Below are 26,166 nucleotides of genomic sequence, written 5' to 3'. Positions count from 1 at the left end.
CAAGTCGGGCCAGCTGTTCTATCCACCACTGCCGGATCCCGCTGGGACCTCTCGGAGCCCGGTCCTCGGCCTCCCGATCCAGAAGCAGGAACACTGGCCACCTGCCAGGTTCTCTCAGGAGACAGATGTGCCCTCCCACTCTGTCAGCCCAACCCACGTGCAGAACTGAGGAGGGCCTGGCCTTCAGAGAGCTCGCAACGGCCACAAGGCAGCCCTAGAAGGCCCACCTGGAGTCCAGTAAGACCAGGACCGGCTGCCGTCTCTCCAACAGGTATGACTACGCCATGAAGCATGGGCCTGAACTGGGGCAGCCGAAGCTAACTCGGGGAAACTCGGCCGAAGCTGGGAGCGGGTCAGAGGCCCGAGGAAACACTGTTTTCTGAACCCCGGCTGCTGGGGGAAGCGCTTGTTTCAAACAGCCCAGGCCGGGCGGCAGGGACAGGGGGCGCTGGCAGTGGCCTGGGCACTGGCAAAGAAGGCTCTCAGAATGGGCTGAGTGAGAACAGGCAGGAAGCAGGGAGGATGGAGTGGGTGACAATGATGGGGGGGACAGGAGGACAAGAGACAGACCGAGCAGAGTGGGCAGGCATAAAAATCAACTGACGAGACATGCTGATCCAGCCACAGCTAAGCAGCAAAAGAGGCAGAGCAAGGCCCCTAACAAGAAGGACGAAGCCCCAGAACAAGGAGGAAAGGGCAGGGGGAAGGGGCCTGTGGTGGAAGCACCTACTATGCGCCAAGTGCCGCACCTGTGGGATGGCACTGAATAAAAATCCAACATGTGCGGAGGGTACCTTACTAACAGTAAGAGCAGCTACCCCTTCTTTTGTGCACTTCGATGTGCCAGACACAGTTAACACATTCATTCTTCACAATGACTCTGGGGTACATACGATAGTTCATGCTATTTTACAGACGAGGTGACTGAAGCAAAGTCACAGATCTAGAGAAATCACTGAACAGGGATTCAATGATAAGGAACTTCACTCTTAACCAAACATCACAGTATGAAAGGGTTTATCATCCCCATTTCACAGAAGAGAAAACAGGCTCAGAGAGGCCAGGCTGGAAGAGGACACCGAGAAGCCCACGTATGTGCACGGACCGCCCATCATTCATCCTGTGGGAAGTCCTCCGCACGATGCTAGACGGCCAGCAGAAGGACGAGGGAAATGAGGCTCACGTGGTAAGTGACATGGCCAGACCAGAAAGGAAGCTGGAGGTCAGGCTGAGAGCAGGGCCCAGAGTCTGCACCTCCCCTCAGCTGTGGCTTTGGCTAAATAAAGGAGTAAAAGCTCTGCAGAGGTGCTGTTTCATCCCTGAGACAAAGTAACAGGAAGCAGAATTCAGAAAGGGTTGCATTGGTCAGTGAGACAGTCCTCTACCTGCTGGGCAAAAAACCCCTAAAAGGTAGGAGTCTCTCAGCCTACCACCTACCCACCCACCCATCCCACCTTCCACTGATGTCCCCACCCCTCTGTCTCCTAATCTTCCCCTCTCTCCAATCATCCATCCAGCCATCCACTCACCCAGTCACCCAATTACTCAGCCTCCCATCACAGAGTTCAGCTACCCCGGCAACTACCATCCGTCCATCTACTCACCAACACACATCCAGCTGACCACCTATCCACTCATCTCCAAACCTCCATCACCCACCCACCCTCCCACCCACTCATCTACCCCTTGACTCAACAACCATATATTAAGGCCCCAACTCACCTTTCATCTAAACATACCTCTCTGCCAGCTCATTATGTTTTCGTATCCATTTCTCCAACTACGCAATCATCCGTATGTTCCCCCAACTTTCTATCCACCCTTCCATCCAGCCATCTCAGGCCCCTCCAACCACTCAACCACTCACTCATTCACCTACTTTCTCATCTAGTCATAAATCAGTTCATACATCCATCCTCTCTCTCCCCATCTGCCTCCCTCCATCCGCCACCCATTCACTCCTGGACTCTACAAAGCATAAGAAGCTCTGGTGAAAGATACAGAGATGACGAGGCTACTATCCTTTCCCTCCCAAAGTTTAACGATAGAAGGGGCCTCTCCCCTCACACCCTCTACCTTGGATCTTAGAATCACAGGATGTTGGGATCACAAAAAACTTTCAAACTTCCATGTTTGCCCTGGCTGGTGTGGCTGGTGTGGCTGGTGTAAACAGTGCCCAGTGGGCTGGGTGTTGTTCCGCAAACCGAAAGGTCACCAGTTTGATTCCCCATCAGGGCACATGCCTGGGTTGTGGGCCAGGTTCCCGGTTGGGGGCGTGCAAGAGGCAACTGATCAACGTTTCTATCTATCTCACGTCAATGTTTCTCTCCCTCTCTTTCTCCCTCCCTTTCTTGCTCTTCAAAAATAAATAAATAAAATATTTTTTAAAAAAAACAAACCTTCCATGACTGTCTCAACCTGCACAGTCCAATATGGCAGCCACAGTCACATGTGGCTAGTAAACACGTAAAACATGGCTAGTACCAATTGAGATGTGTGGTAAGCGTAACATACAGGGTGGGACAAAAGTGGGTTTACAGTTGTTTGCATGGAAAATAATACAGTAATTAATAAATAATAAAAGAACTCTGCTTCACATACTCACAACTGTAAACCTACTTTTGCCCCACCTTGTACATACCACACCTTAAAGATTTAGTGTAAAATTTTTTTAAAAGAATGAAAAATATCTCTCTAATAATTACTTTTAAAGTTGATTATGTTAAATTGATAATATTTGGGAATACAATGAGATAAACAAAACATATTATTTAAATTTATTTCACTGGTTTCCTTTCACTTCGCGTGGCTGTTTTAAATAACCACTTTAAATTTTAAATAACGCATATGGCTCACATCATATTCCTATTGGACAGTGCTGATCCAGAACAGCTCGGAAGGGACGAGGAGGCCCAGGGAGGGATGGCGCCCCCATGAGGGACTGCCGGGGTTTGACCCAGTCCCGGCCGCCTGGCCCACCTGGGCGCCCGGCCCCCAGCCACTCACCTGGATTTCCGCTTGCAGTAGACAAGGAGGTTGTCGAAGAGGAAGAAGGCCCTCTCCTGGATGTTGCCTGCGGAGATTTTTAACAAGGTGCCTTGCAGGAGGAGCTGGGTGCAGATGTCCGTGAGGTTGGAGCCCTGGGAGGGTGACAAGGGGCAGAGCGAATGAGCTGGCAAACCCAGGACACCTGGGGATACCCCCTTCCCACCCAGAGACAGAACCTCCCACTGCCTCCCTCACACCCCAGAATCTCAGTGGCTGCTGCGGGCAAATCTGTCAGCAGACAGAAAACCAGTACAGTCTGATCAATGGCTTCCAGCTGGTGAGCGAGCCCGGGCAATGCTGGGAAGAGCGGACGGAGGTGACCATTTCACACAACAGGGGCTCGGGGCTCAGGAAGTGAAAGGACTCCCCCAGTCGCACAACCCGGGTCAGCATCTACTTTCCTTCTGTGGTTTTTTGCCATGCCTTTCTCCTTGCTTATTTATGTCTTGACTTATTCCATCTCCCTCCCCCCCGACCCCCGCCCAAGACTCCTCTTCCATAAACCCAGGAAGCACCACTGAACACTTTTGTCAGGCATCTGCCATTGTATTCCCAGCACCTACCACACTGTCCGGCACACAGTAGGTGCTCAATAAATGCTGTAGAACAGGTGACGAAGGCAATGCAAACACCATGAAGGCAGGATTCTGAGAGCACTCACTCTAGCTACGGATGTGAGTCTAGATGGGAACAGCTCCCAAACTCCGGCAGGTCATCTAAGTGACGAGGGCCAGGGAGGGCGGGGGTGGCCGAGACCCTACGAGTGTCCGAAGTTCACTGAACCTCCAGGAGGTTCAGGACAGTGTGGTCAGGAAAGGCATCAGGGAGGAGTGCGGCGGGCCTGGGAGGAGGGCTAAAATAAAGAGGGGGGGGGTGCGGGTGCGGGCAGGGGAGGGGCGGGTCCCTGCAGGGAGGAATCCTCAGAGCCAGGGGCCATACACGTCTGTCTGGGGCTCTGGGGGGACCAAGCCAGGGGCAGAGAGATCCCCAAGTCCTACAGGATAGGGAGCTAGAAACAGATCTAGGAGGACACAGAATGCCAGCTAAGACAGCCCCTGGCTGTCCCCCAAATCCTTGCTCCTCTTCTGTCATAAGAATAGAGTTTTAGCTGATCCTTGTCTGCCTGACCACAGACTCCATTTCCCAGCATCCCTTGCTGCAGGTGTGGTCTTCTGACGAAATTCTGGCCAGTGTGCCTCACTTCTACATCATTTCCTTGAAGGAGGGTCGCTCCCTCTCCTCTTCCTCCCTTCCCTCTTGCCACAGGCCGGAGGACGGCCACAGTGGTGGTGGAACACGTAGCAGGTGGGGGAAGGAACCTGGGTCCCCATGGAGCAGAGCCGCCCCACCCCCCGGCCTGCACTGCCACAAACTCTTATCTCATGGAAGCCATTGACTGTCTTTCTTCCAGCTGCTAATCGTGGACTTTAACTAAAACGCCGTGACAAGGTCGTAGGCCCATGACAGGCGGGCCGTGGGGTGTTTCAGACTCTGAGGCCCGAGGGCTAGTATGTAAAGGCAGTGTTCTAAGGGGGGTTCATTCCACAGACCCGCTGATGGCAGCGAAGGGAGAAACAAAGAGACATGATGCTGTCTCTGCGTGGCCATGAACTTGGGGATGAAAGAGGGAGAATTATTCACAGAACCTTCTTCCACAAACATTCAACACCCAGAACAAGAAGTTCAGACCCCAGTGAGATCAACTGACTCAGTCATTTCTGAGACCCAGTAAGGGGAACTGGTTCTGACAGCTCAGAAATCAGGCTGTTTGGTGACTGCCCACCGTGGTTGGCCTGCGGCGGTCAGAGCTGGTTTGCTCTGCGCCCCTGGCCCAGCTGGGCACAGAGCATCCATTCACCCAGCAGTGCCAGAGACACCTCTTGGGCCCGCTCAGCATTCTGGGAAACCAGCTTCTTGGTGGCCCAAGCCTGTGCAGCCCAGGGCAGGGGCTCGCGGCCATTCGCAGGGATCACTCCTAGGTGCTGGCCGGTACTCGGCCCCCCAGTGAGACAGCAAGCCCGCCACACCAGCGCCAGGGGCTCCCCTATCGCAGGGCCCCCCCATCGCAGGGCCCTCAGACCCCAGGATCCTTGCAAAAGGGGTGAGCGTGACTCCCCAGGTCATGAGGCTCCATCAGTGACCCGTGGGCCAGCTCAGGGCAGACAGCAGTACGGCAGCTCCTCGAGACCTCGCGCCTCCCTGTCTCATCCCCGTGCCCCACTGGTGCCTACCCACCAGCCCCTCCGGCCTCCTCAGGGGGATTCTGGCGCCTGTATGGGAAGCTGGGACCTGGCCCATCTGCAGGGCCCAGAACCCAAAGGTCACACGCCTAGGCCTGACCCCTCTGTCAATGTCAGGGGGCCACAGAGAGGAAACGTGCCCAGCCTGGGAAGCCAGCTCTCCAGCCTCGGCCAACGATCACCCCACACACCGCATCTGAAATGCTAAGGGTGCTACAGGGGGTGCTCCTTCCGCCCCAGCCCTGTTGACATGCCCAGCTGGCCCCCGGTCTCCCCAGAATCCTTGAACCCAGGTCAGGGGTGGTAAGGATCAGGTACACGGGGAAGAGGCTGAGCACCAACCTGTCCCCCAGGCACAGCTGGGGACCTCCCGCAGATGGGGCGGGCTCGACCGAACGGAAGGAGCAACACGCAACAATGACCAAAGCTCACACAGGCACAGGGCTGACCACACGCCAGCTACTGCTCTCAGTGTCTTACACAAACTCAGCGAATCCGCTTGGCAACTCCTGTTTTACAAATGAGGAAACGGAGGCACAGGGCAGTGAAGTGACTTGTTCAAGCTGGGATTTGAACCCAGGCAGGTGAACCCACCATCCTACCCACTAACCTCTGCTACCCCGGACTATATCTTGGAAGGTAACCGGCAAAGTTTTTGTGTGCAATCGTTGGTCAAGAGCAGGGGTCTCAGAAGGGGAGAGGCCACACGCCTCTGGGAGTAAAAGGCATCCTGGGCAGGGTGGGAGGAACATATGAGGACTTCTATTCACAGTCTCACGGTCTTTTTTTAAATGACTTTGCTTCCTTGTTCCTGTTTCCTTCTGTCCCCTCCTGGGTGAGTAGGGGACTGGCTCTTAAACCAGGACTCCCAGAGGCAGCAAGAGGGGTGTGCCCTAGTTTTTTCTTATAATACACATTTCTCTTTATTACTGTGAGCATCACGTGACTGTCTGTGGGGCTTACATCTGGAGTGGCCCCTGATGAAAGGTCAGCCCAGGCTGGGTGTGAGCTCTTGCCAAAGTTGCATGATGTTTGTTCATCTAAAAAAATTAAGAAAGAAATCCTGCTTCGCTGCCACGGCTCGTCCGATGTTTACTGAGCATCTGCACTCAGCCAAGAAAGTAATCACGGTTCTGAGTGCTTTGCATGCATCCCCTCCCTGAATCCCCAAGTGACTCGTAAGGGGTACAGCCATTATCCAGACTTCTCGGATGAGGAAACCGAGGCAAAGGAATCCCTCCACAGAGAGGGGGCTGCCTTGTTCACTCACTTTCCCAGTATTGCAACATGCTGCCCTTTCCTTGTGCTTAGCAGAATTAATTCATGGATTAACTTATCTGGTTTTAACTAAACCAGTCTCACGACTAAAAAGGACAAGTGGCTTAAAAAGGATCAGGCCCCAAAAACCCACAGATCGGATATCAAACTAATGGTGCAAGCCCAAGCGCACAGCAAGAAAGTGGCCCAGAAAAGGCTCCCCTCCTCCAAAAGCAAGTCCCTTGCCAGCCATGTTCCGAGAGAGACAACAGCCATCTAATCAGATTGGCAGGAAGTCAAACAAAAAGATTAGAAATTATCAAGAAGGGTATCAGAAATACGGGTTTGCAACCACTATCATTCACCGTGAACGACACCCTAACTCATACTGTCCCTTGAGACTGTAACTACTGAAGGCACAAAGCCAAGGCAAGTAGCTTCACTCCTAAACACTATTTTTTTCTAGCTAAAACATATTATTTTCACAAGTCACCTTGAGGATGAAACTCTATTTAAAAACCCTTCTATCGCACAGACAACCATTTCACATTTTCCAAAGAACATCTGTATTCCACACTTCACTTCATCCTCAAAATGACACCAGAAGATAAGTTCAGAGACAGTATTACTAAAATGAGACAACCAGGGGAAAGAAGACCAAGAGAACAGACAAACTAGCCTCAGGCAGGGCAGTCTGCGAGTTACAGAGCTGGGCTTCCGATCCAATCCCCTGTGCCTCAGTGTCCTCATCTGTACCTCCACCTCCCTCCTAGTGGTGGGAGCACGGAACGAGTGCTCAATAACTGCCAGCAAGTCTTTTTCTGAGTCACTTTATTTCCTGCTGTACTGATCAAAATAGGGGCCATTCTCAAATTGCAGAATTTCCTGGGACAAAAGGGGCCCCAAAGACCCTTAGTTCCTATTTCCCTGGGCCTTTACCAGAAGAAGAAATCTGGAAATCACTTCTGCTCTGGCTGCCAAATTGCTTGCTCAATACCCTCTCCACAGGGGCCCATGTGAGAAATTTCTTTTCCAGCTGGTTGCCAGGAAACTCTCTATCTCCCAGAAGAACTGCTCTACTTCTTCCCTTTTTGACTATGAATGTTAAGTAACTTAAGCGCCCGGCTCTTTTCATCTTGGCTGCCAGGAAGCTCCAAGTCCGAACAGGTAGATGCTTATATATGTCAACAATATTTGCTCTTTAGGGTAGCACGTTTGCTGAAAGTGGCCATGGGACCCACTTCTGGCCAATGAGATGAGGGGGACGTCTCTGCGGGGCTCTGGAAAACATTTTCCCCTACTGGAGAGAGGAGCTCCCTCTCACTGCCCTGGCTGTGTCCTTGTCCCCTCCCGCTTTGGACACATGACGCCTGGAGCTGCTGCCCTCCTGGAACCATGAGAAGAAGGCCGGTGGGATCGCAAGAGGCCAAATCAGAGCTCTGACATCATGAGGCTGAAAGAGGAGCCCTTATAGAACACATCCGAACAGATGTACCTGATGATCAGGCAGTTTTCAAGTGCAGGAAAGAAAAACCAAGCTATGCATTTTAAACAGAAAGAAATAGGGGCTTCCTCCATCAGTGAGGAATTAGAAGAGGCAGGAGTCTAGGCCGGGGCTCCCAGCAAACCGAGAACACAGCAGAACTGCCCCTCCAGGGGCCACCGCGTCTGCCCCAGTGGGAAGAGAGAGTCACAATGGCACCTGCCTGAGCTGATACCCCAGAAGATGCCAGCCTGGCTGCAGCCAGTCTCTCGGGAGCTACTGCCTCAAGTGTCAGCTGCAAAGCCACCCTGTCCTGCTAGGTGCACGCCACCCACCACAGAAAGGAAAGCCTGCGCCCTGTCTCCTGACACCCAGGAAGCTGGAACCTGGCCCTCTGCGAAGGCTGCCACAGAAAGCCAAACACGACCGGGGCTGTGCTTTGCTGCAAAACAGCGTAAGGATGGCCTCCATCCGCTCCCGCCTTCCGAATGTTAAGCAGCTGGATCTGATCTTGGCCAATCACATCCCAACCCTGAGCTGCAAGGGGGTGTGAGAAATGCAGCTGAAGGCCCAGGGGAAGGAGGAAGGGGGACGTGGCAAGCACTCATCCAGGACCTCCACCTCTCTCCTCAACACCGGCCCCTCTCCTCTCCGCAGCCAAGCCCTCGGCCTCTTGTGACACACTGAAGGTTCCCCCACACGGGAAAGAAGTAGAAATCCCAAACACAGCAAGTGCAAGAAAGCCCAAAGGCAGATGATTCAGAGGACAATGTGTGTCCAAAGAGGCTTTGATCTCTGCTCTTAATCTCCCATTCCAGCTGTATTTACTCTGATATTGATGTTTTTATTTATTCAGATTTTCCCATTTCTTTCTACGGATCTGTAGGAAATCTCTAATAATCCAAAGAAGATGTGAAGGTTTAAACAAATAAATTACACACAGTCAGAAGATCTCAAGAATCCCAGCCTCTAATAAGCATGACAATAATAATATCAATACCTACCATGTATTGAGTACCTACTATGTGCCAGGTATCAGTGAGGAAACTAAAGGCTGGAGAAATTAAGATACTGACCTAAAGTCACCCAGTAAGGGAATGGCAGAGCCAGCATCCTGTCTTGAAATGAACCTTTACTTTGGTATCAAAACATCAAAGGACTATGGGCATCACACACAAAAGGCAACACCTGAAGGAGAACTGGGGCGCAATGGGGACTGGTGGGAACTGAGGAAAACTGGTGGCTTCAGTGACTATTACCGTAGAAAACACGGACCCAGTTTACTGACTTTTCAAGAGAAACTCGAAGTACAGATTTTTATGTGGACTTAGCTGGAAAATCAATGAACGACTTTTTTTTACAAACACTATGTCGGTCAAACAAAATACACTGAAGGCTGGATCTGGTGCCCAGGCTAAAGTTTGTTCCTGCAGCCACACACTCCTTGTGCCCCTCACCAAGCCAGGGCCCCTCCCACCCCAGACACACCTCCCAGCCTTCGATGTGGGACTGCAGCTGCTCCAGGGCCTCCAGCTTCTCCATCTGCCGCTTGGTCTCATTGATGTTGGAGCACACGGTCTTCATGGCCTGCAGGGCGCTCTGGACCGCGGGGTGGTCCGGGTGCTTGCCAGGGGTCCTCTTGGCTAGCTCCTAGGGAAGAAGTGAAGGCAGGAGTGAGAGACAGCAACCTGGTGGGAAGCAAACGTCGCCTCCCGGTCACGCAGCCTGGGCCAGATCCCAGATCTGCTACGTGCAAACTGTGTCATCTGGGGCTGGGGAATATCATCTGTTCGTTCATTCATTCATTCAGCACGTGTCCCTTGAGCCCCTCCTCCACAGCCAGCAGAGTTCGAGGACCTGGGGAGAAAGCTGTTAATAAAACAAGAGAGAAATTGCTCACCTGGAGGGTATTATATTCTATAAAGGAGATCAGTCAAAATAAAAAAAAATCAAGTATATAATTCAATGTCAGACAGGGATAAATACTATGAAGACAAATCAGAATGAGAGAGAGGGCTAGAAGGTCTAAGGAAAGGATGTAATCTTCCCAACAGGGAGCTCAAGAAGACCCCTCTGAAGAGGTGACATCTGAACAGAGGCTCTTGGTGAAGCAAGGGACAGAGTCCTGCAAAAATCTGCGGGCAAAGTGTGCCTGGGAGAGGGACACAGCAAATGCAGAGGGTACAAGGTGGGAGCAGACGTGGCCGGTGGCAGTGAGTGGAGAGGAGGTGGTGTGGCCAGAGCGAACACATGAGAGAGAGAGGAGGACAGAGAGGAGCAGAGGGACAGGGCAGAGGGAGATCAGCAGGTCAGGGAGGCGGTCGTTGACACTGCCCCTGCCCAGCCATTTTCCCATCTGTGAAACGGGTATAAAAATTACCTGGCCTCAGGGGCCGGGTGTGAAAGGCAAAGGGATTAGGAAGTGCCAATTAGTACCCACGGAATAGTCACAGGGATACAAAATACAGCGCAGTGGATACAGTCAACAGTGTGATGCCATGCATGGTGTCAGCTGGGAACTAGACTTATCAGGGGGATCACTCCGTGAATTATATAGATGTCTAACCACTCGCTATGCTGTATACCTTAAACTAATATAAAATAGCATTAAATGTCAACTGCAGGTGAAACAAAACCATGGCTTGTCCTCACAGGGGCATGGCGGGGAGTGCAAGGAGGCCAATCGGGCCAGACCTTGAACCCGTGACCCCCCCCACCCCGCCCCAAGCACAGGCAGGTACATTCTAAAAGGCAGCCAGGCTTAATCCAAGGGTTTCAGCCACCTGCCAAGTGTGGTGAGAGAGAAACTGAGAAAGAAGGGGTTAGCTGGCCCTGAAGATGTCAGGGAAGATTTTCAGGCTGTCACTGCGCCAACAGGACCCTGCCAGCAAATGTACGTTTCTTTGGTCATGTGACCCAGATACGCCCAACGGTTCCAGTATCTCCCCATCTCTCTGCTCCTTAAAACATCACAAAGGTGAGGTCCTGGCGTGGTGGTCCCGAGCACAGCCACACTCGGTAGCTGGGTGACCTTGGGCCCGTCACCCTCTGTGCCAAGCTGTTTCATCCCCTGGAAACCAGTGATGATGAGGATGATGGTGGTGATGGTAGTGAGGACGGCAACAGCTGACACCTACTGAGCCTTTCCTCTGTGCTGGAGAGGCAGGTTCTATTATTATCCCACTTAACAGCCGGGATGACTGAGGCCCAGTGGGGTAGCCCAAGGCCTCCCAGCAGCAAGAGGAGGAACCTGGATTTGACCCCAGCCGTCTGGTTCTTTGCTCGTGGTCACGGTGAAGGGTCAATCAAATACCGCAAGAAAAGCACCTCCATGGGAGGTACATACTTGGCGAGCACTCAATCTTAGCACAAGCGAAAGCGCGGGGGCGGCGAGAAACAGCAAGGCCAGGGAGGCTGCCGCAGGGTAAGCAGCGGAGGGGAGGACGGGCGCGTGCCGGGGCCAGATCACACAGGGCCATGGAGGGGTCTTTGGGTTTCGTCCCAAGAGCATGGGGGAGGTGACGGGGGCTGTGAGCTATGGCCTGACACTGTCCTTTAAAGGGCCCCTGTGGCTGCTGAGCTGAGGAGGCACTGGAGGAAATGCAGGTTCCTGGGAGGCAGAATCTGGGCCCTGACGGCAATGAGCCACCACGCTCCCCCCGGGCTGCCTAGTACAGAAATACACTTACACATAAGTCACTGTTAATTGGGTCCATGTCACTGCGGCTAAAATACGTGTATCCTAATACAAAAGAGACCCCATCTTGGGATGTCACCTGGGGTAAACGCGCCATGACACTGTGTTCTCCCTTCTGTTGGCTCTAAGGAGCTTGGCGACGGTGGAAGACAGTGAGTGAGTTATCCCCTCTTGACCGATGAGGAGGCTGAGGCTCACCCGACGGTGAGGTCACTTGCCCAGGGTCACAGGTGACTAGGGGAAGAGCCGATCATCCAAGCCACACAGCCTAGCTCCGGAGGCCATGTTTTTAACCACTGCTCCATGCCTTCCCATCCTGTGTCCGTGTCCTGAGGTACAGAGAGGGGAGGCCAAGGCCACAGAGCCAGAAAGTGCGACTGGTGGATGCTTACCCACGTCTACAGACCCCTCCAGAAACAGCAGTAGTAGGAAACAAACTCCCCCCAGAACCAGGCTCTCAGAACACAAACGTCTGAGCGGGGTCAGGGCTTGGGGAATCCCTAGAAAAACTGAGGGCAGAGAAGGAAGGGGGTGTGCCCAGGGCCACCCCACACATGGCAGTGAAAGCCCCTCCAGAGCCAGGCTAGCGGCCTTCCCCAACATCCGCCCATGAGCCCCATGTGGTTTCACAAGCAGGAACTGAGGAAAGCACTTCCTAGAAGAGAGGATGTCGGAGCACAGGAACCCAGCCTTTCTGCAAGGTCCCCCCTCTCCCTCGCTCCCCTCCAACCACACTGTTACCAAGAGGCAGTCGCTGCGGCGGGCTGCCAGCAGCCCCGTCATGCCCCAGAGGCGTGGGCCCTGTCCACAGCAAGGCCACAGGAGGACAGCCTGGGACACAGGGCCTCAAACTCCACGCCAGCCAGAAGACAGACCCATAAAACCACAACGTAAAAACAAAGCTTCATTTGGCACTGGGAGAAGTGACAATATCCATCACTCGCTGTGACTTGGGGTTGGTGGAAGCTCAAAAGGAGACACTGCAGCTGGAAAGCCATTCTGTCCTCTCCACAAAGAGAAAGAGGCGGCTTATGGGAGTGGAGGGTGTCACGAGTGGGGACTGGATCAACAGAGGACACTCGCTTCCTGAGGACACTTCGGCCAGCCCCAGGGGGGACTGATCTTGCCCCCAACTCTTGGCTCTGTCCAAAGGCCTCTGCCCAAGATGCCACCATCGAAGCTCAGGATGCTGAGCTGTTCTATTAAGCACTCTCCTGCACTTGCAGCTCTGGGGTCCCCTCATGCCATATCTAAGGTGGCAGCAGGATTCAAAGGCTGAGGCTCTGACAAGGGCGACCACCACTTACAGAAAAACAGAAAAGAAGAAGCGAAAGACATCTGGAAGTCTAAGAAAACCCAGAAGTGAAAAGCTGTCCAGCACAGCAAAGAAAACCTCAGGCCTGCAAACTCTATGAAAACTTCATGCAAATATATTTCTGATTTTAACAATTTTAGCCCCTGCTTCAAGGCTGGGAGGAGGGTAAGCCCCACGGATTAGGAATTAATGGAGGAAAAGAGGCAATGCTCACGGGTCCTAAGAACTCCATCCACCCTTCCACTGGGAGAGGTAAGAGGAAACCGTGGGGCGAGGGCTCAGGGCGAGAGTTCACATTCTGGCTTTGACCAGGACATACCGCATGACCTTAGGCCTGCAGCCTCCCACTTCTGAGCCTAGGTCTCCTTGCTATGCGGTGCAGGGACTGGCTCGGAGCCCAGGTCACAAACCAGGCCCCGCAGGCCAAATGCTATTGTCAGCCTCTGTCAGTAAAACAGAGGCTCTGGCCTCCCTGGGCCCATGCTTCCCCGGGCCCATGCTTCCCCGCATCAGTAACAACTGGCCTGAACGGTGGCCACCCCCTTAGGTGGGACAGGTGCTCCACAGTCCAGGACAGCACCCGCCCCACTGAGTCGCATCTAATCTACTCCCTTTCCTCACGTGCTCTGCCGGCGCCCGTATCTGACATCCTGGATCGGCAGGGCTCTGCCAACATCCAGTGGGAGGGTGTCAACATTCAGTGGCTCTATATCCAAATTCCAAAGGAGGCCTATGAGGAAGGCGAAGACACCACGGACTGTGCAGAGCCCCAGGCTGCACCCTGAGCAGCCCTTCTGCAGAGCGGCCCTGGCACACGCCTAGCATGTCTTGCTGTAAAAGGCTGCATGCTGCACTCCTAATTTCAGGCGTTTCTCAAGAAGAGAGACGTGGTGGTGGTGGTGGTGGTGGTGGTGGCGGCAGTGGCTATAAATTCCAACTCAGCAGAAGCAAAATACAATGGAATAAAAAGAAAAAATAACTAAACCAAAAACAAAACACTAAACTATGCAAAATAAAACAAGGGGGGAAAAAAGAAAACAAAAATCGAAAAGAAAGATGGTAGAAATCAGCGCAAATATATCAATAAATGCAATAAATATAAGTGGGTTAATCTCTCCTGTTAGAAGACAGGGATTGACAGGTCCAATTTTAACATTCTAACTTTACGCAGTTTACAGAAGAAGTACCTAAACCCTAAGGATAGAGAATGGTCAATAGTGAAAGGATGAAACAAAATATATCATGAAAATACTAATCAAAAAAAAAAACAACCCCACCATATTCCCCAGTTCTATTAATATTAGACAAAACAGATTTTGAGACAATAAAAATAGCTGATACTTACTAAGCACTTAAAAGCACATTACAGGTATTATTTTGTTTAATCTTCACAATCACCCATGACTAAGGCACTATCTGACAGAGGAGGAAACTGAGGGACAGAGAGCTTAAGTCACTTCTCAAAGGGGCAACATTAATCAATGCATGAGATGGAATCAATAAAAATAAAAATCATTAAAATATTAGAGTAGCTAACATTTACCAAGTATGACTATCTATCTGGTAATATGCAGAGTGTTCTCATGCATTTTCTCATGCATTGTCTTTGCAGCAAGCCTGGGAGGCAACTACCATCCACATTCTGCAGATGATGCAAGGGAGGCACAGAGAGGTTAAGCAACTGGCACTGGTCACACAGCTAAGAGGCAGAGCTAGAACCACACAGGGCGTGGCAGAAAACAGAATGCCAGGAGGACTCCCAGGAAGGGAGACCTGAGAAGGTTCCTTGGAAGATCAAGTATGCAAGCTTGGCTTTGAAAGGAAGAAAGCAGGTCTCCCACCCTGAAAGAGGGGGGCTTTATTCCTTGAGCTACTGCCGCTCAGGGGCTGGTGCAGGCTGACACACTGGAACGGCTGTGGGCAAGGTGTCAGTTCTTAGACGAAGACGCAGGATGCAGCATGGGCACTGTGGTTGAAGGAGGATGGGGACCCTGGGCAGAAAAAGCCACAGTGCAGAGATCTCTGACTGCCTGTGCCTTCTCAGCATAATGGTGACAGTGCCAGATCCCTGGCAGATGAGAGGCTCATTTCATTAACTGATATCAGAGTCAGATGAGAACTCCAAAGAGGTCACCTGAAGTATCCAGGATAATATAGAAAACTCTGGTAAATCAATACAAAGACCACTATCCAATAGAAAATGGACAAATGATGTGAAGAGGCCATGAAATGCACCCCACCACTGCTACCACCCTAGGTGCCCCCCTCACTCAGAGAAGACAAAGACCCTACAATGGCCCTTAAGGCCCTTCTGGCCTTTCTGGCCCCATCAGCTCCCTGACCACACTCCCCCACTCTCTCCCCCATATCTCTGGCCTCCTGGCTATTCCTAAGACGCCCTCCTGCCTCGGAGCCTTTGCACTGCCTGTTCCCCCTGGCCCCTCCCCCAAAGTACCTCCCTAATCTCCTTCTGGTCTTTGCTCAGATGTCACCTTCTCGGTTCATGTCTGTGAGCCTGATTCACTGAAACAAGCATGCACATTTCCTATTCATTTGTTGTCTGCCTGCCTCCAGCAGAACATCAGAACACCAGGACACAGAGGGGTTTGGGCAGTTTTTGTCACTTTGTAGCTGCAGCACCTGCTACAATGCCTGACATGTAATAGTTGCTCAATAAATAGTTGGTGAGTGAATAAATGACTTCAAAAACCCTCCACACTGCAGCACCAACTGTGGCTCTCTCGGAGGCAATCAGGAAGACTGTGATCCACTGTGTTTTAGTGCTGGCCTCTCCCCTCCCCGACCCCACCCATCTCGCATAAAGTTTTCTTGCATGCCACCTAAAATCCTTTGGAGAGCTGTCATTGGTCCACATCCCATGCTCTGGGAAATGTCCCTTTTCCAGCCATCTTCCTGCACTGAGGATTGAGACCCACGCCTCCTGCGTGATGGACCACATCCATCCCCAGGGGCGCCACTATGCTGACAACCAAAGAGACAGAGGTGACTGTCGATCGAATGGCAAGGTCCTCCCCCGAGTGCGGGTGACAGCTGCATCACCCTCAGAAGGGCGTGGAAGGCGGAGAAGACACCACGGACTGTGCAGAGCCCCCGGCTGCACCCTGAGCAGCCCTTCTGCAGAGCGGCCCTGGCACACGCCGCTGCGGCGGCTGCCCCACGCAGACGCTGTGGCCTGAATGGCCCCCGAAGTGTGTGACAAGTTTTAGATCAGGCTGGCGTTTGGAAATCTGGAGCTTTCACCTGGAAGTCCCAAGTTACGGATTCAGAAACAGCTGGTAACATTTCTAGGATGGCATTTCCATAGTCGTTCAATGAGTAACTGGGAGGCACCTACTGTGTGCCAGGAAACGCAGATGAGATGTGCAGCACCTTGCGGGCGGCAATGGAGAGGAATCTGGATTTAGACCTGAGTGAGCGGGGAGCCGCTGGAGGGATCTGAGTGAAGAAGGGACAGGGACTGAGTTGGGTTTAGCTGCTGAGACGAGAAGAGACTGTAGGGGACAAGGGTGGAGGCAGGGAAGCCCGCCGGGAGCTGTGGCAGCAGCCCAGGAGAGAGGTGGAGCGGAGGAGCCGCAAGGGCTGGACTCCAGAGGGACCTGCGGGCAGAGCCCACGGGGCTCCCTGATGGACTGGGTGTGGGGTAGGCCAGAGAGAGCTCCCGGCTTTGGCCTGAGCAACCAGAAAGAAGAGAGGCCATTTTCAAAGGTGGAGTGGGGAGAGGAAAGACAGGTCTGGAGGAAGGGGAGAGCATTTGGTCTGGGATGGGGTAGGTAGGAGAGGCCTGTTAGACATCCAAGTGGAAAAGCTGAGTGGGCAGAAGAAAAGTCCCGCCTGAGGTTAGTGGACGGATCCAGGCTGGAAGTCATTGGCACAGAGATGGAATTGAAAGCCATGGGAACGCCCACACAAAAACCTGTAGGCGGATGTTCATGACAGCCCTCTTCCTAACAGCCAAGGAGTGGGCCAGCAACCCAGATGTCCACCAGCAGATGAGCGGACAACGAAAACATGGTCTGTCCACACCGTGGAATATTATTCAACCATAAAAAGGAATGAAGTTGTGACCCATGCTACAGCATGGGGAGCCTTGAAAACACCGTGCTAAGTAAAAGAAGCCAGACACAAAAGGTTAGATATTACAGGATTCCATTTATGTGAGATGTGCAGAACAGGCAATCCAGAGAGACAGGAAGTACATGTGTGGTGTCAGGGGCTGGTGGGGGAGCGGAGGGAAAAGGGAAGTGACTAGTCCAGAGTTTCTTTAGGAGGCAATGAAAATATCTCTAAAATTATTATGGTGATGATTGCACAACTTCTGAATATACTTTTTTTTTTTAAAGGCCAGAGAGTAAATAAGGCCTCAAAGGAGCAAGTCTAGATAGAGTCAAGGACCAAGGACTGAGACCTGGGCTTAGAGGCCAGGAAGGTGAGGAACCAGCAAAGGAGGCTGAAGGGTTAGAGAAGGAGAAGGCAAAGGGGCGCAGGGGCACTGGGGAGCCAGCGGTGCCCATTAGATGGGTGTACCCTCCGGTTTGCCCCCTGCCTACCTTCCCCGCTTCCATTATGCAGCAGGCAGGCCCTCGTGGGGCCCAGTCCAAGGCCAAAAGCCCTGAGGCCTGTCCTGCTCATGACTAGGGGTCCTGAGCCACACCAGCCCAGTCCCAATAAGATCGGTGCATCGCCAGACCTAGAAGGGTCAGTGACACTCGGTCTCGCCTGGGGCACCTGCCAGTCGAACACCAGGGGCATTACCCCAAATATGAATCATTTCCCTGGAACTGTTGATGGAAAACTCAACAAAGCTTGAAAATGCCAACTGTCTATCCCAGGGCTGGGCTGAAGGCTGAAATAGAATGTTCCGGCTATTCTTAGGCAATGTTCAAGTTCAGTTTTTTGGGGCTGTTCCCAAAGAGGCTTTCATTCTCGCCTCTTCCTTCTTCCCACCCAGGCCCCTCGATCCTGTTCGCCCACTCGATTCAGGGTTCAGCTCAAACAAGGGGGCTCACAGGCCCACAGGGACATCTGTGAGGACGTCAGAACCGGAGGGGCCACAGTGGGGGAACTGCCCCGCAGCTCATAAGACTGTCTTTTAAAACCCACTGGAAAATGTGACAGAAAGGAGGAACTCAGGAGGGGTACGAAGATTCCCCTCAGTGTCCCAGCTGTTTTCTGCTGCAAACATTCCAGCTGTGGGTGCCAAAGGCCAGACACTCTGGGCAAGTCAGTCGGGCGGGCAGCATGGCACGGGCCCACAGGAATTTGGGGCCCTGCTGGCTGGTCCCCCAGTGCTCGCCGAGCCTCAGACAAACACAGCTGGAGACCGAGGAAACAGGGCCTGTAAACAGTCATTCGGTCCAGAGAGCAAACCCACAGCCCGGCTTCATCACCATTTCCTGAGGGCAGTCTCTCCTCCAGCAGTTGCCGGCTGCTTCTGTTCCCCTCTCTCCCCCTACTCTTCTGGGAATCCGGAGCCCAGAAATCCTGCCAGACCAAACGGCAGCCCCTGGGGCTGAGCAGACCTCGGAAATGCACGGGCCCCACCTTGAGAGCTAGAGTCCACTCGTACACACAGGTCCAGCCCCAATGGCTATTAAAATACAGAAACTGCCATTCCAGGTGCATGGTGGGATCCCGGACATTCCCAAGATCCGGAAACCAAAAGGTTAGCACCTAGGGAACCGCAGCTGGTGGTTCGTCTAATGGGTCAGATGTTTAAGGTTTTGAAACCCAGGAGAGGAGGAGCAGATCTGTCACAGAGTCATGAACCACAAGGCTACAGACCTTCCCAGACTCCCCACTTAGGGAACCGAGAAGGTCAGCAGACCCGACACCCAGCCACTTTGGCAGCTTTAACACCTCCAAGCGCTTCTCAACAGGCAGTGGGGCTGATGGGGGAATTCTAGAATCAGCAAGCCATGGTTCCTCCTCCTCAGCTGATGTGTGGCCTTGAGTAGGCCACTTCTTTCTCTGCGCCTCAGTTGCCTCATCTCTAAAGTGGGGCTAATCAAAGCGCCTACGTCATTAGGCTGCTCTAAGATTTACATAAATAAATGTCTAATCATCACAACAACCTAGTCCAAGCTATTAATACAAACTACATATTCCAGATGAGAAACTGAGGCATGAAGAAGTGACTGGCCCAAGGTCACACAGCTGGTCAAAGGCAGAGCTGGAATTCAAACCCAGGCACCCAGGCAGCCCGCGGCTGCGAAGCACGGCTCTAATCTAGGAGTCAGCAAACTCTTTCAGAGGAGGCCCAGAGAGTAAACATTTTAGGCTTTGCTGGCCACATTTGCTGTCACATAGTCTCCTTTGTTTTTTGGTTTTGTTTTTTATAACACTTTAAAAAATGTAAACACCATTCTTCCCTCATGGGCTGTATACAGACAGGCCAGGGGCTAGATTTGACCCATGAGCCACACTTTTGCTAGGCCCCTGCCTCAAGCCAACACAGAAGTCTACCTCTTCAAATGCTGGCAGCTACTTCACATGTGGAAGACACACCAAACAGGTCAAATAAAGAACACACGCAGGTCCGATTCAGTCCACAGGCTACTGGTTTACAAGTTCTGCGTGGAGCTTCTTCTGTACCAAAGTGAAGGGCCGAGGCACATATGGCATCACCAACACCCCCTTGGAATCCAAGCAGCTGCAAGGAGCACTGCAGAAAGTCCTTCTGAGATCCCTGGAGGGCCAGGAGATGTGTGCGGAGAGCTGGGTGCCACCCCCGACCGCTGCCCACGTGACAGGCCTGTGTTCGCGGGCGGCGCTGATGGCCCCAAGGGGTCTGGGCCAGTCAGAGGCTCAAGTGTCACCCACCGGATCCAGCAGAAAGTCAAATTCAAGAATTCCCTAGTACTTTTCCCTCCCCTCTCCCTTCCAGTTCATAAAGCGAGGATGCATGTGACCCCAGGGAGCAGGTGTGTGAATGAGGCACCACGAGCCAAACTAATCCACCAGCAGGGACTCCAGGGACAGCTGTCAGACACAAGGCCTTCAGGATAGAGCCAGGGCAGGCTTGGGCCATCGGCCACCATTTCCAAGGGCCGAAAACCCTGGGCTGAGAGCAGCAGATGGTGACAGAGCCAGCCACCCAGCTGGAGACCTACCCAGAAGCCAGGTACGAAGCTGACAATTAAGACATTGTGGGTCCCCACACAAGCAGCCAGCCTTGTCCTGGTCTGCCTGACCAAGGCTAAGTCAAAGGTGGCTGGACAGGAAAGGAAACAGCAGGATGTGGATGCTGTGGTTTGCCCACCCAGCATCTGCCCACCCTCTTGCACAAATAGCCCAGATTTTGGTGAGAAGGGTCCAGTGTGTCCCCCTCACTGGGCTTTTGGCCTGTGGGATTCAGTGACTGGTAAACACAAATCTAAGCCAATTAGAGATCTCTTGCTCAGAGTGATTGGTTTAGGTATGAAGGACCTGACCCCAATGTCAGCCAATCAGAACACAGTATTGCCCTGCGCAGTCACTGGACCATGTCTTAGCCAATCAGAGCCTAACACTGCCCAGCTCATGTTATTGGTTCAGGTTAAAGCACACGACTCAGGCCCAAACAATTCAGAATATCACACTCCCCCAGCCACAGATGGCCAAAGCCTGAGTCGCCCTCAGGACTCCTGTCGGAGCTATGAGAGGAGAGGTTCCCTCTTTCCCACTGTCCTTGAACCTGAGAGGGTGTGAGCCAGAGTCACTACAGCCCTCTGCTACCACAATGGAAATAAAGCTGAGCACTTGAAAGCAGACCTGAACAAGCGAGCAAGAGGCAGGGTCCTGGTAGGATCCAGCCCGGCCCAAAGCCAACGCTGCTCCAGAGGTAGCTACTTGAATGAACAAGTTTTGTTTTACGATTAAGCCAATCAGAGCTGGGTTTTCTGTCAGATATGGGGAAAGGAGTGGGCACAGGCCTCACCTTGAGGAGGAGGGGGTACTTGCAGATCCTCTGAATTGGAGACAGCAGGTAGCCCTCCAGAGGGATGTCCGTGGTCTTCCGTCCTCCCAGAAGCATGCAGCTCTGCAAAGGGACAGGAGACCATCGTTAAAACTCACCAAGGACAGCAAAAGGATCGGGCCACCCTCAAATAACGATGGGAAGCACTCTCAAAATGCAGCTAGACTTTGGAAGCAATTTGGCAACACCCAGCAGAGGTGGAAATGTGCGCACAGGGTGGGGCCAAAGTAGGTTTGCAGTTGTCTGCATGGAAAATAATGGAATAATCAATATAAATCATAACACAAGAATAAACTGTGTTTCACATCCTCACAACTGCAAACCTACTTTTGTCCCACCCTGGGTTCTACAATCCAGCATAAGGCCTCCACCAGAGGTGAGCCAAACCCTGCCCAGTCCCTATTTCAGTAATTAACATTTTACTGGAGCATGGCCACGTCCAGTTGTTTACATCCTGCCCACGGCTGCCTCCACGCAATCATGGCAGAGCTGAGTAGTTGTAACAGAGACCGCAAAGTCCCAAAACCTGAAATATTTACTACCTGGCCCTTCACAGACAAGACTACCAATCTCTGGTCTAAGGAACATTCACAGACAACACGCCCCAGGAGACAGGAACATGGACATTCAAAACTGCTTGTTTGGAATAGGAAAAAAAGGGGAAGCAACCTAAATACCCATCAATTGAAGAATAGAAAAATATGTCCGCAGGAGTTTCGTACAACGGCTCACTGCACCGCGGTGACAGTGAGGGAACCAACGCTGCTTAGAGCTACGTGGATGCACCTCAGAAACAAACTTCTAAGCAAAAAAAAAAAAGGGGCAAAACAAAGGATATGTATTGCATGATCCATTTAAAGCTTTTAAAAGCACACAAAACAAAATTAGGTATTGGTTATAGAGAGCTGGTCTGTAGCACAATATAAAGACACGTATGGGAAAGAAACAACAGACCAAAACCTAGCGGGAATTACCTCTGTGGAAGGAGGGTTACAAGATTTGGAAAATGAACTTGCCATCTCCAACTGTTACTGAAAAGGCTTCAATTCATTTCTCTACCTGGAAGGTGGGGACGTGAGCGCCGCAGGGGCACCTATGTTTTGGTTTGCAGAGTAAAGACAGCAACTCTTCAGGAATCGAATACACTCACCCACCAGCTCCTGGCCGCACCGGTCACCTCGATGTGGCCACCCACGTCAGTCTTCCCTTCATGCCAGCCCCTTTCCTGCGCTCACTCTATACCCCCTGCCTAACATGCTTTTACTCCCCCCGGCAATAATAAATATATTATTATCCTCATCCATAGCTTACACTGACCGAGAGTTTGTGATGTGCCCAGAAGGTCCCTGGCGGCTCTAACCCTGACCACCAACTGCCCTATGAACCAAACACTACTCTTACTCCCACTTCACAGTTCAGACACCTGGGGTTGGGAAGGTTTGGTGTTTCTCCTCAGGGTGAGCCCAGAACAAGGGAGCCACAGAGGTGGCATCTACACCCAGCGGGCTACACCTGCCCAACACTCCTCAAGGCCAGCCCAGCCACCCCGCCTCCTGGGAGCCTGTCTCATCATCTCCCAGCTCCCAGCACTCTTTCCTCCTGGCACCTCCATAGCAGGTCATTCGTTCCATGCGGTGAAAAATCCCATGCAGGTATTGTCCTTTCCTCTGGAGAGGCTCCAACTTCAGAATCCGTTCTTTGGATGCCAGGAATCACGAGTTACGTAGGTGTCTGTGGCAGCCACCATCCCCCTCACAGTCCTCGGTCCCGACGGCTGACAATGTGCCCAATGTATGCATGACGGCATCAGTGAATGGATGAACCAATGAATGAAAAAACTGCCAGCACATCCAGCAATGGAAGGGTCTCAGCCTTCCTCCTCAACACCACACTAGCAAATGGGAAATGAAGCAGGACTCTTGGGAAAAGGGACTACCATTCTATCATTCACTCGAAAAATTCACATCATGTGCTCACTCTGTGCTGGGCGCAGTTCCAAGCACCGGGGGAACTTCCCAACAAGGCAGGTGTCCGGCTTTACTGAGGTGAGAATAAGATCAGAGAATTTACCGTGTACTCACAACGCACTAGGCGCTGTGCCTTGTGCTTCACCTACCGGTCAGGTCCATCCTCACGGCCCCGGGTCAGCACGTGGACTGCTGTCTCCCTACCCAGACGGGGAAGCTGGCACGGAGAGCCCAAAGGCCTGGTCCAAGACTCAGCTTAATGGCCCTGTCCTAGGAGCAGCAGAACCCCAGGGACCCCGGGGCCCTGCTGTGGAGGGAGCTGCGTGGCCGCCACCCCCGTGCCCACCCCGGGCACAGATGGGGGATCAGGGCTGCAGCAGCTGGGAGATGCCAGGCCCCACACCGCTCACACTCAGGCCTTTGTCCTCGGAGCCAGAACTCCCCACAAGCTGCCCCGGTGATGTCAGCTCTGGGCAGAGAGAGGGGAGCCTGGGGGCGGGGAAGGGCTTTCCAGAAGCCCCCCAGGGCTTAGCCAAAGAAAGGCCTGCCTCTTTGCCCAGAATCAATGAGTTTTCACAGGACTGGTCACCGCCACCAACTGTACCTCTCCCAGACACCCTGGAGCGTTGTTTCACTTGATTTTCATTTTTTAAAAAGAAAGCAAGCAAACACACACAGGGCTGCCATTCACTATGAAGACCGCACTCCAGGCACTATGGGAAGAACTTTTGAGAATTCTCCCCTTACAGCTTCCTCATTTACAGAATTGATCCAGGTGAGGTGGTCAGCTTCCGCAACTTCCCAACCTCCTGTGGCGGCAGGCCCCGCGCGGTCCTGGTCACCCTCCCTGCCCACACCGCTCCCTGGCTGACCTCACCCAGACCCAACACCCTAACACCATCCTGTCTGCTGACACGCAGATTTCTCCCTCCACATGGCCCCTCCCCCCTCCCCTAAACCCCAGGCTCAGAGATCTGGTTCCAGGCTCACATCCCTACCTGGATGTCTAAGGGGCACCTTAAAACTCACCCATCCAAAATGGCCTTTTTTAGTTTTCCCCTCTACCTGCGCCTCACCCAGCCCTCACCATCTCGGGAAACTTCAATTCCTTCCTTCCTGTCGTTTGGGCCCCCCACTCTGGAGTCACCTTTGACTCCTCTTGTCCAGGTCCCCAAAAGCAAGCCTGCAAGTGCGCCTGCTGGACCCCCAAACTCTCTAGTACTCCAACCACCTCCTGCACCACCGCCTCGTCCTCACCACACCAGCTGCCTGGGCTGCCCCCCAAATGCCGCACCCACCCGGAATCTCAGAGTATGACCTGATTTGGAAATAGGGCCTTTAGGGACATAATTCGTTAAATTAAGATGAGGTTATACTAGACTCCGTGGGCCCTACATCAACTGACTCACGTCCTTGTAAGAAGAGAGAGGACCAGAGCAAAAGGCCACAGGAGAGGGAGGCAGAGGCCAGAATCGTGCGTCCACGAGGCAAGCCCACCGGGGGCCGGAGGAGGGAAGGCCGGACCCTCCCCTAGAGCCTTCGGAGGGAGCAGAGACCTGCCAGCACCTGATGCCAGTCTTCTGGCCTCCAGGACTGAGAAACAATAAATCTATTGCTGTAAACCACCCAGCGTGTGGTCACTGTAACCGCCCCAGGGCACTTATACCAGCACCCCGCCCCCCACCCTCACACTGCCAGAGGGCGGGCCTTCCGAAGCGCAAAGCGGTCCAAGTCAGTCCTCTGCTCAAAACCCTCCCAGGGCTTCCCATCCCACGAGAACTAAAATTGAATATTCTATTCAAAGTACTGCCTCCTGCTCCAACACAGCCGGATCTCACAGGCGTTATGTTGAGCAGAAGAAGCCAGACGCAAAAGCATCCGGTATGATTCCAGTCGTGAAAAATTCCAGGACAGGCAAAGCTAAGGTTTGGTGAGAGAAATCAGCACAGAGGTTACCTCTGGGGGCAGAGGAGGCACCTTCTGCAGTGATGGAAATGTTTAAATCTTGGCCTGCGTGATGGTTTCATGGGTGTACACATAATGTAAATACACATCATGCTGTGAGTACAATCTCTGCATGTATGCTGGACTGCAATAAAAAAACTTCGTAAAAATCTCAGATCCTTTCCATTACCTAAAATGCACCATCATTGCCTGGCCTCTCAATCTTTCTGACCTCACTTCCTTGCACTCTTCCTCTTCTACTCTCCATTCCAGCAATTCCTCAAACATGTTCCTACCTCAGGGCCTTTGCACATGCAGCTCCTCTACCTGTAAAGCTACCCCACCCCACCCAGTACTCCTTGCCTCTGTCTCTTACTTTATCCAGGTTTCTGCCGAGATATCACCTAAGGCATCACTTTCCCAAAGACCAATCTAAAATAGCAGGTACCACCCTAACCCCTCAAAACATCCTGTCGTCCTTAACTTTATTTCCTGCAGAGAACTTAATGCCAGGTGGCAATATCACGTAAGTCTCCCCTAGTTGAACAGCCACTCCACAATAGTAGCAACTATTCTTGCCTTGGTCACTGTTGTGTCCCTGTGTTTAGAATGATCCCTAACACACAGCAAGTGCTCAGTTAGAAGCTGTTGAATGAATAAATGATCCCCATTTCACAAACAAGAAAAAGGAGGCACAGAGAAACAAAGTTCCAGCCCCATCTTCCAGCTAGTGCCTAGCACACTATGTCATGAATGGAAAGCCAGATTCTGTCTGTTCCTGACGCCTTAATAGTCCACGACGGGCTGAGCTGACGCTTCTGCAGGTGTCCAAAAGCTGGGAGATGCCAGCAAGGAGGGAGACAGATGGCACGTGCGCTGGCACCCCACACGTCCTCCCCCCAGCCAAGCTGGCCCAGCCCAGCTGCTGCCAGGAAAAGGGCAGTTTGGTCCACCGGGAAGGCTGCAAAAGAGAGAGGAAGGAAAGAGAAAATTGGAGGCCCTTCCCTTCCCACACCCCTAGAAATATCGTTCTGCTTCCCAAGACATCGCTGAGCCCAAAGGGACATGCGTGGAGTGTGGGGCTCTGAGCCAGCGAGCCCAGAGCCTGGGCAGCATCACTAAGTGGTGCTACTGAAAGTCACCAGGTCCATTGCAGACACATGGTCATGTGTGTGGACACAATATGTCTTTATTTTTGCTTTTTGCCAAGACTCCTTTAGGAATACAAGTGCAAAGCCGG

General features: G+C 52.6%; 1 protein-coding gene across 2 annotated transcripts in view; it reads right to left on the bottom strand.

The window, feature by feature from the left end:
- The window catches only part of PREX1 (phosphatidylinositol-3,4,5-trisphosphate dependent Rac exchange factor 1), a 196,086-nt gene that overhangs the window by 85,058 nt on the left and 84,862 nt on the right, over window positions 1-26,166 (bottom strand). For both annotated transcript variants that reach the window (XM_054573629.1, XM_054573628.1), the window contains exons 5-7: window positions 20,977-21,078; window positions 9,517-9,678; window positions 3,007-3,140 (exon numbers count right to left, since the gene is read on the bottom strand). In XM_054573629.1, the coding sequence (XP_054429604.1) occupies window positions 3,007-3,140; window positions 9,517-9,678; window positions 20,977-21,078 (398 nt within the window). The remainder of the gene's footprint in view (window positions 1-3,006; window positions 3,141-9,516; window positions 9,679-20,976; window positions 21,079-26,166) is intronic.

The sequence above is a fragment of the Pteronotus mesoamericanus genome, unplaced genomic scaffold (genome assembly GCF_021234165.1).
Source record: "Pteronotus mesoamericanus isolate MK-2021 breed Mesoamerican mustached bat unplaced genomic scaffold, CSHL_Meso_final contig_25, whole genome shotgun sequence".
Taxonomy (NCBI): domain Eukaryota; kingdom Metazoa; phylum Chordata; class Mammalia; order Chiroptera; family Mormoopidae; genus Pteronotus; species Pteronotus mesoamericanus.
The sequence above is the reverse complement of the archived record's forward strand: the minus strand, read 5'-3'. Positions and strand labels throughout refer to the sequence as shown.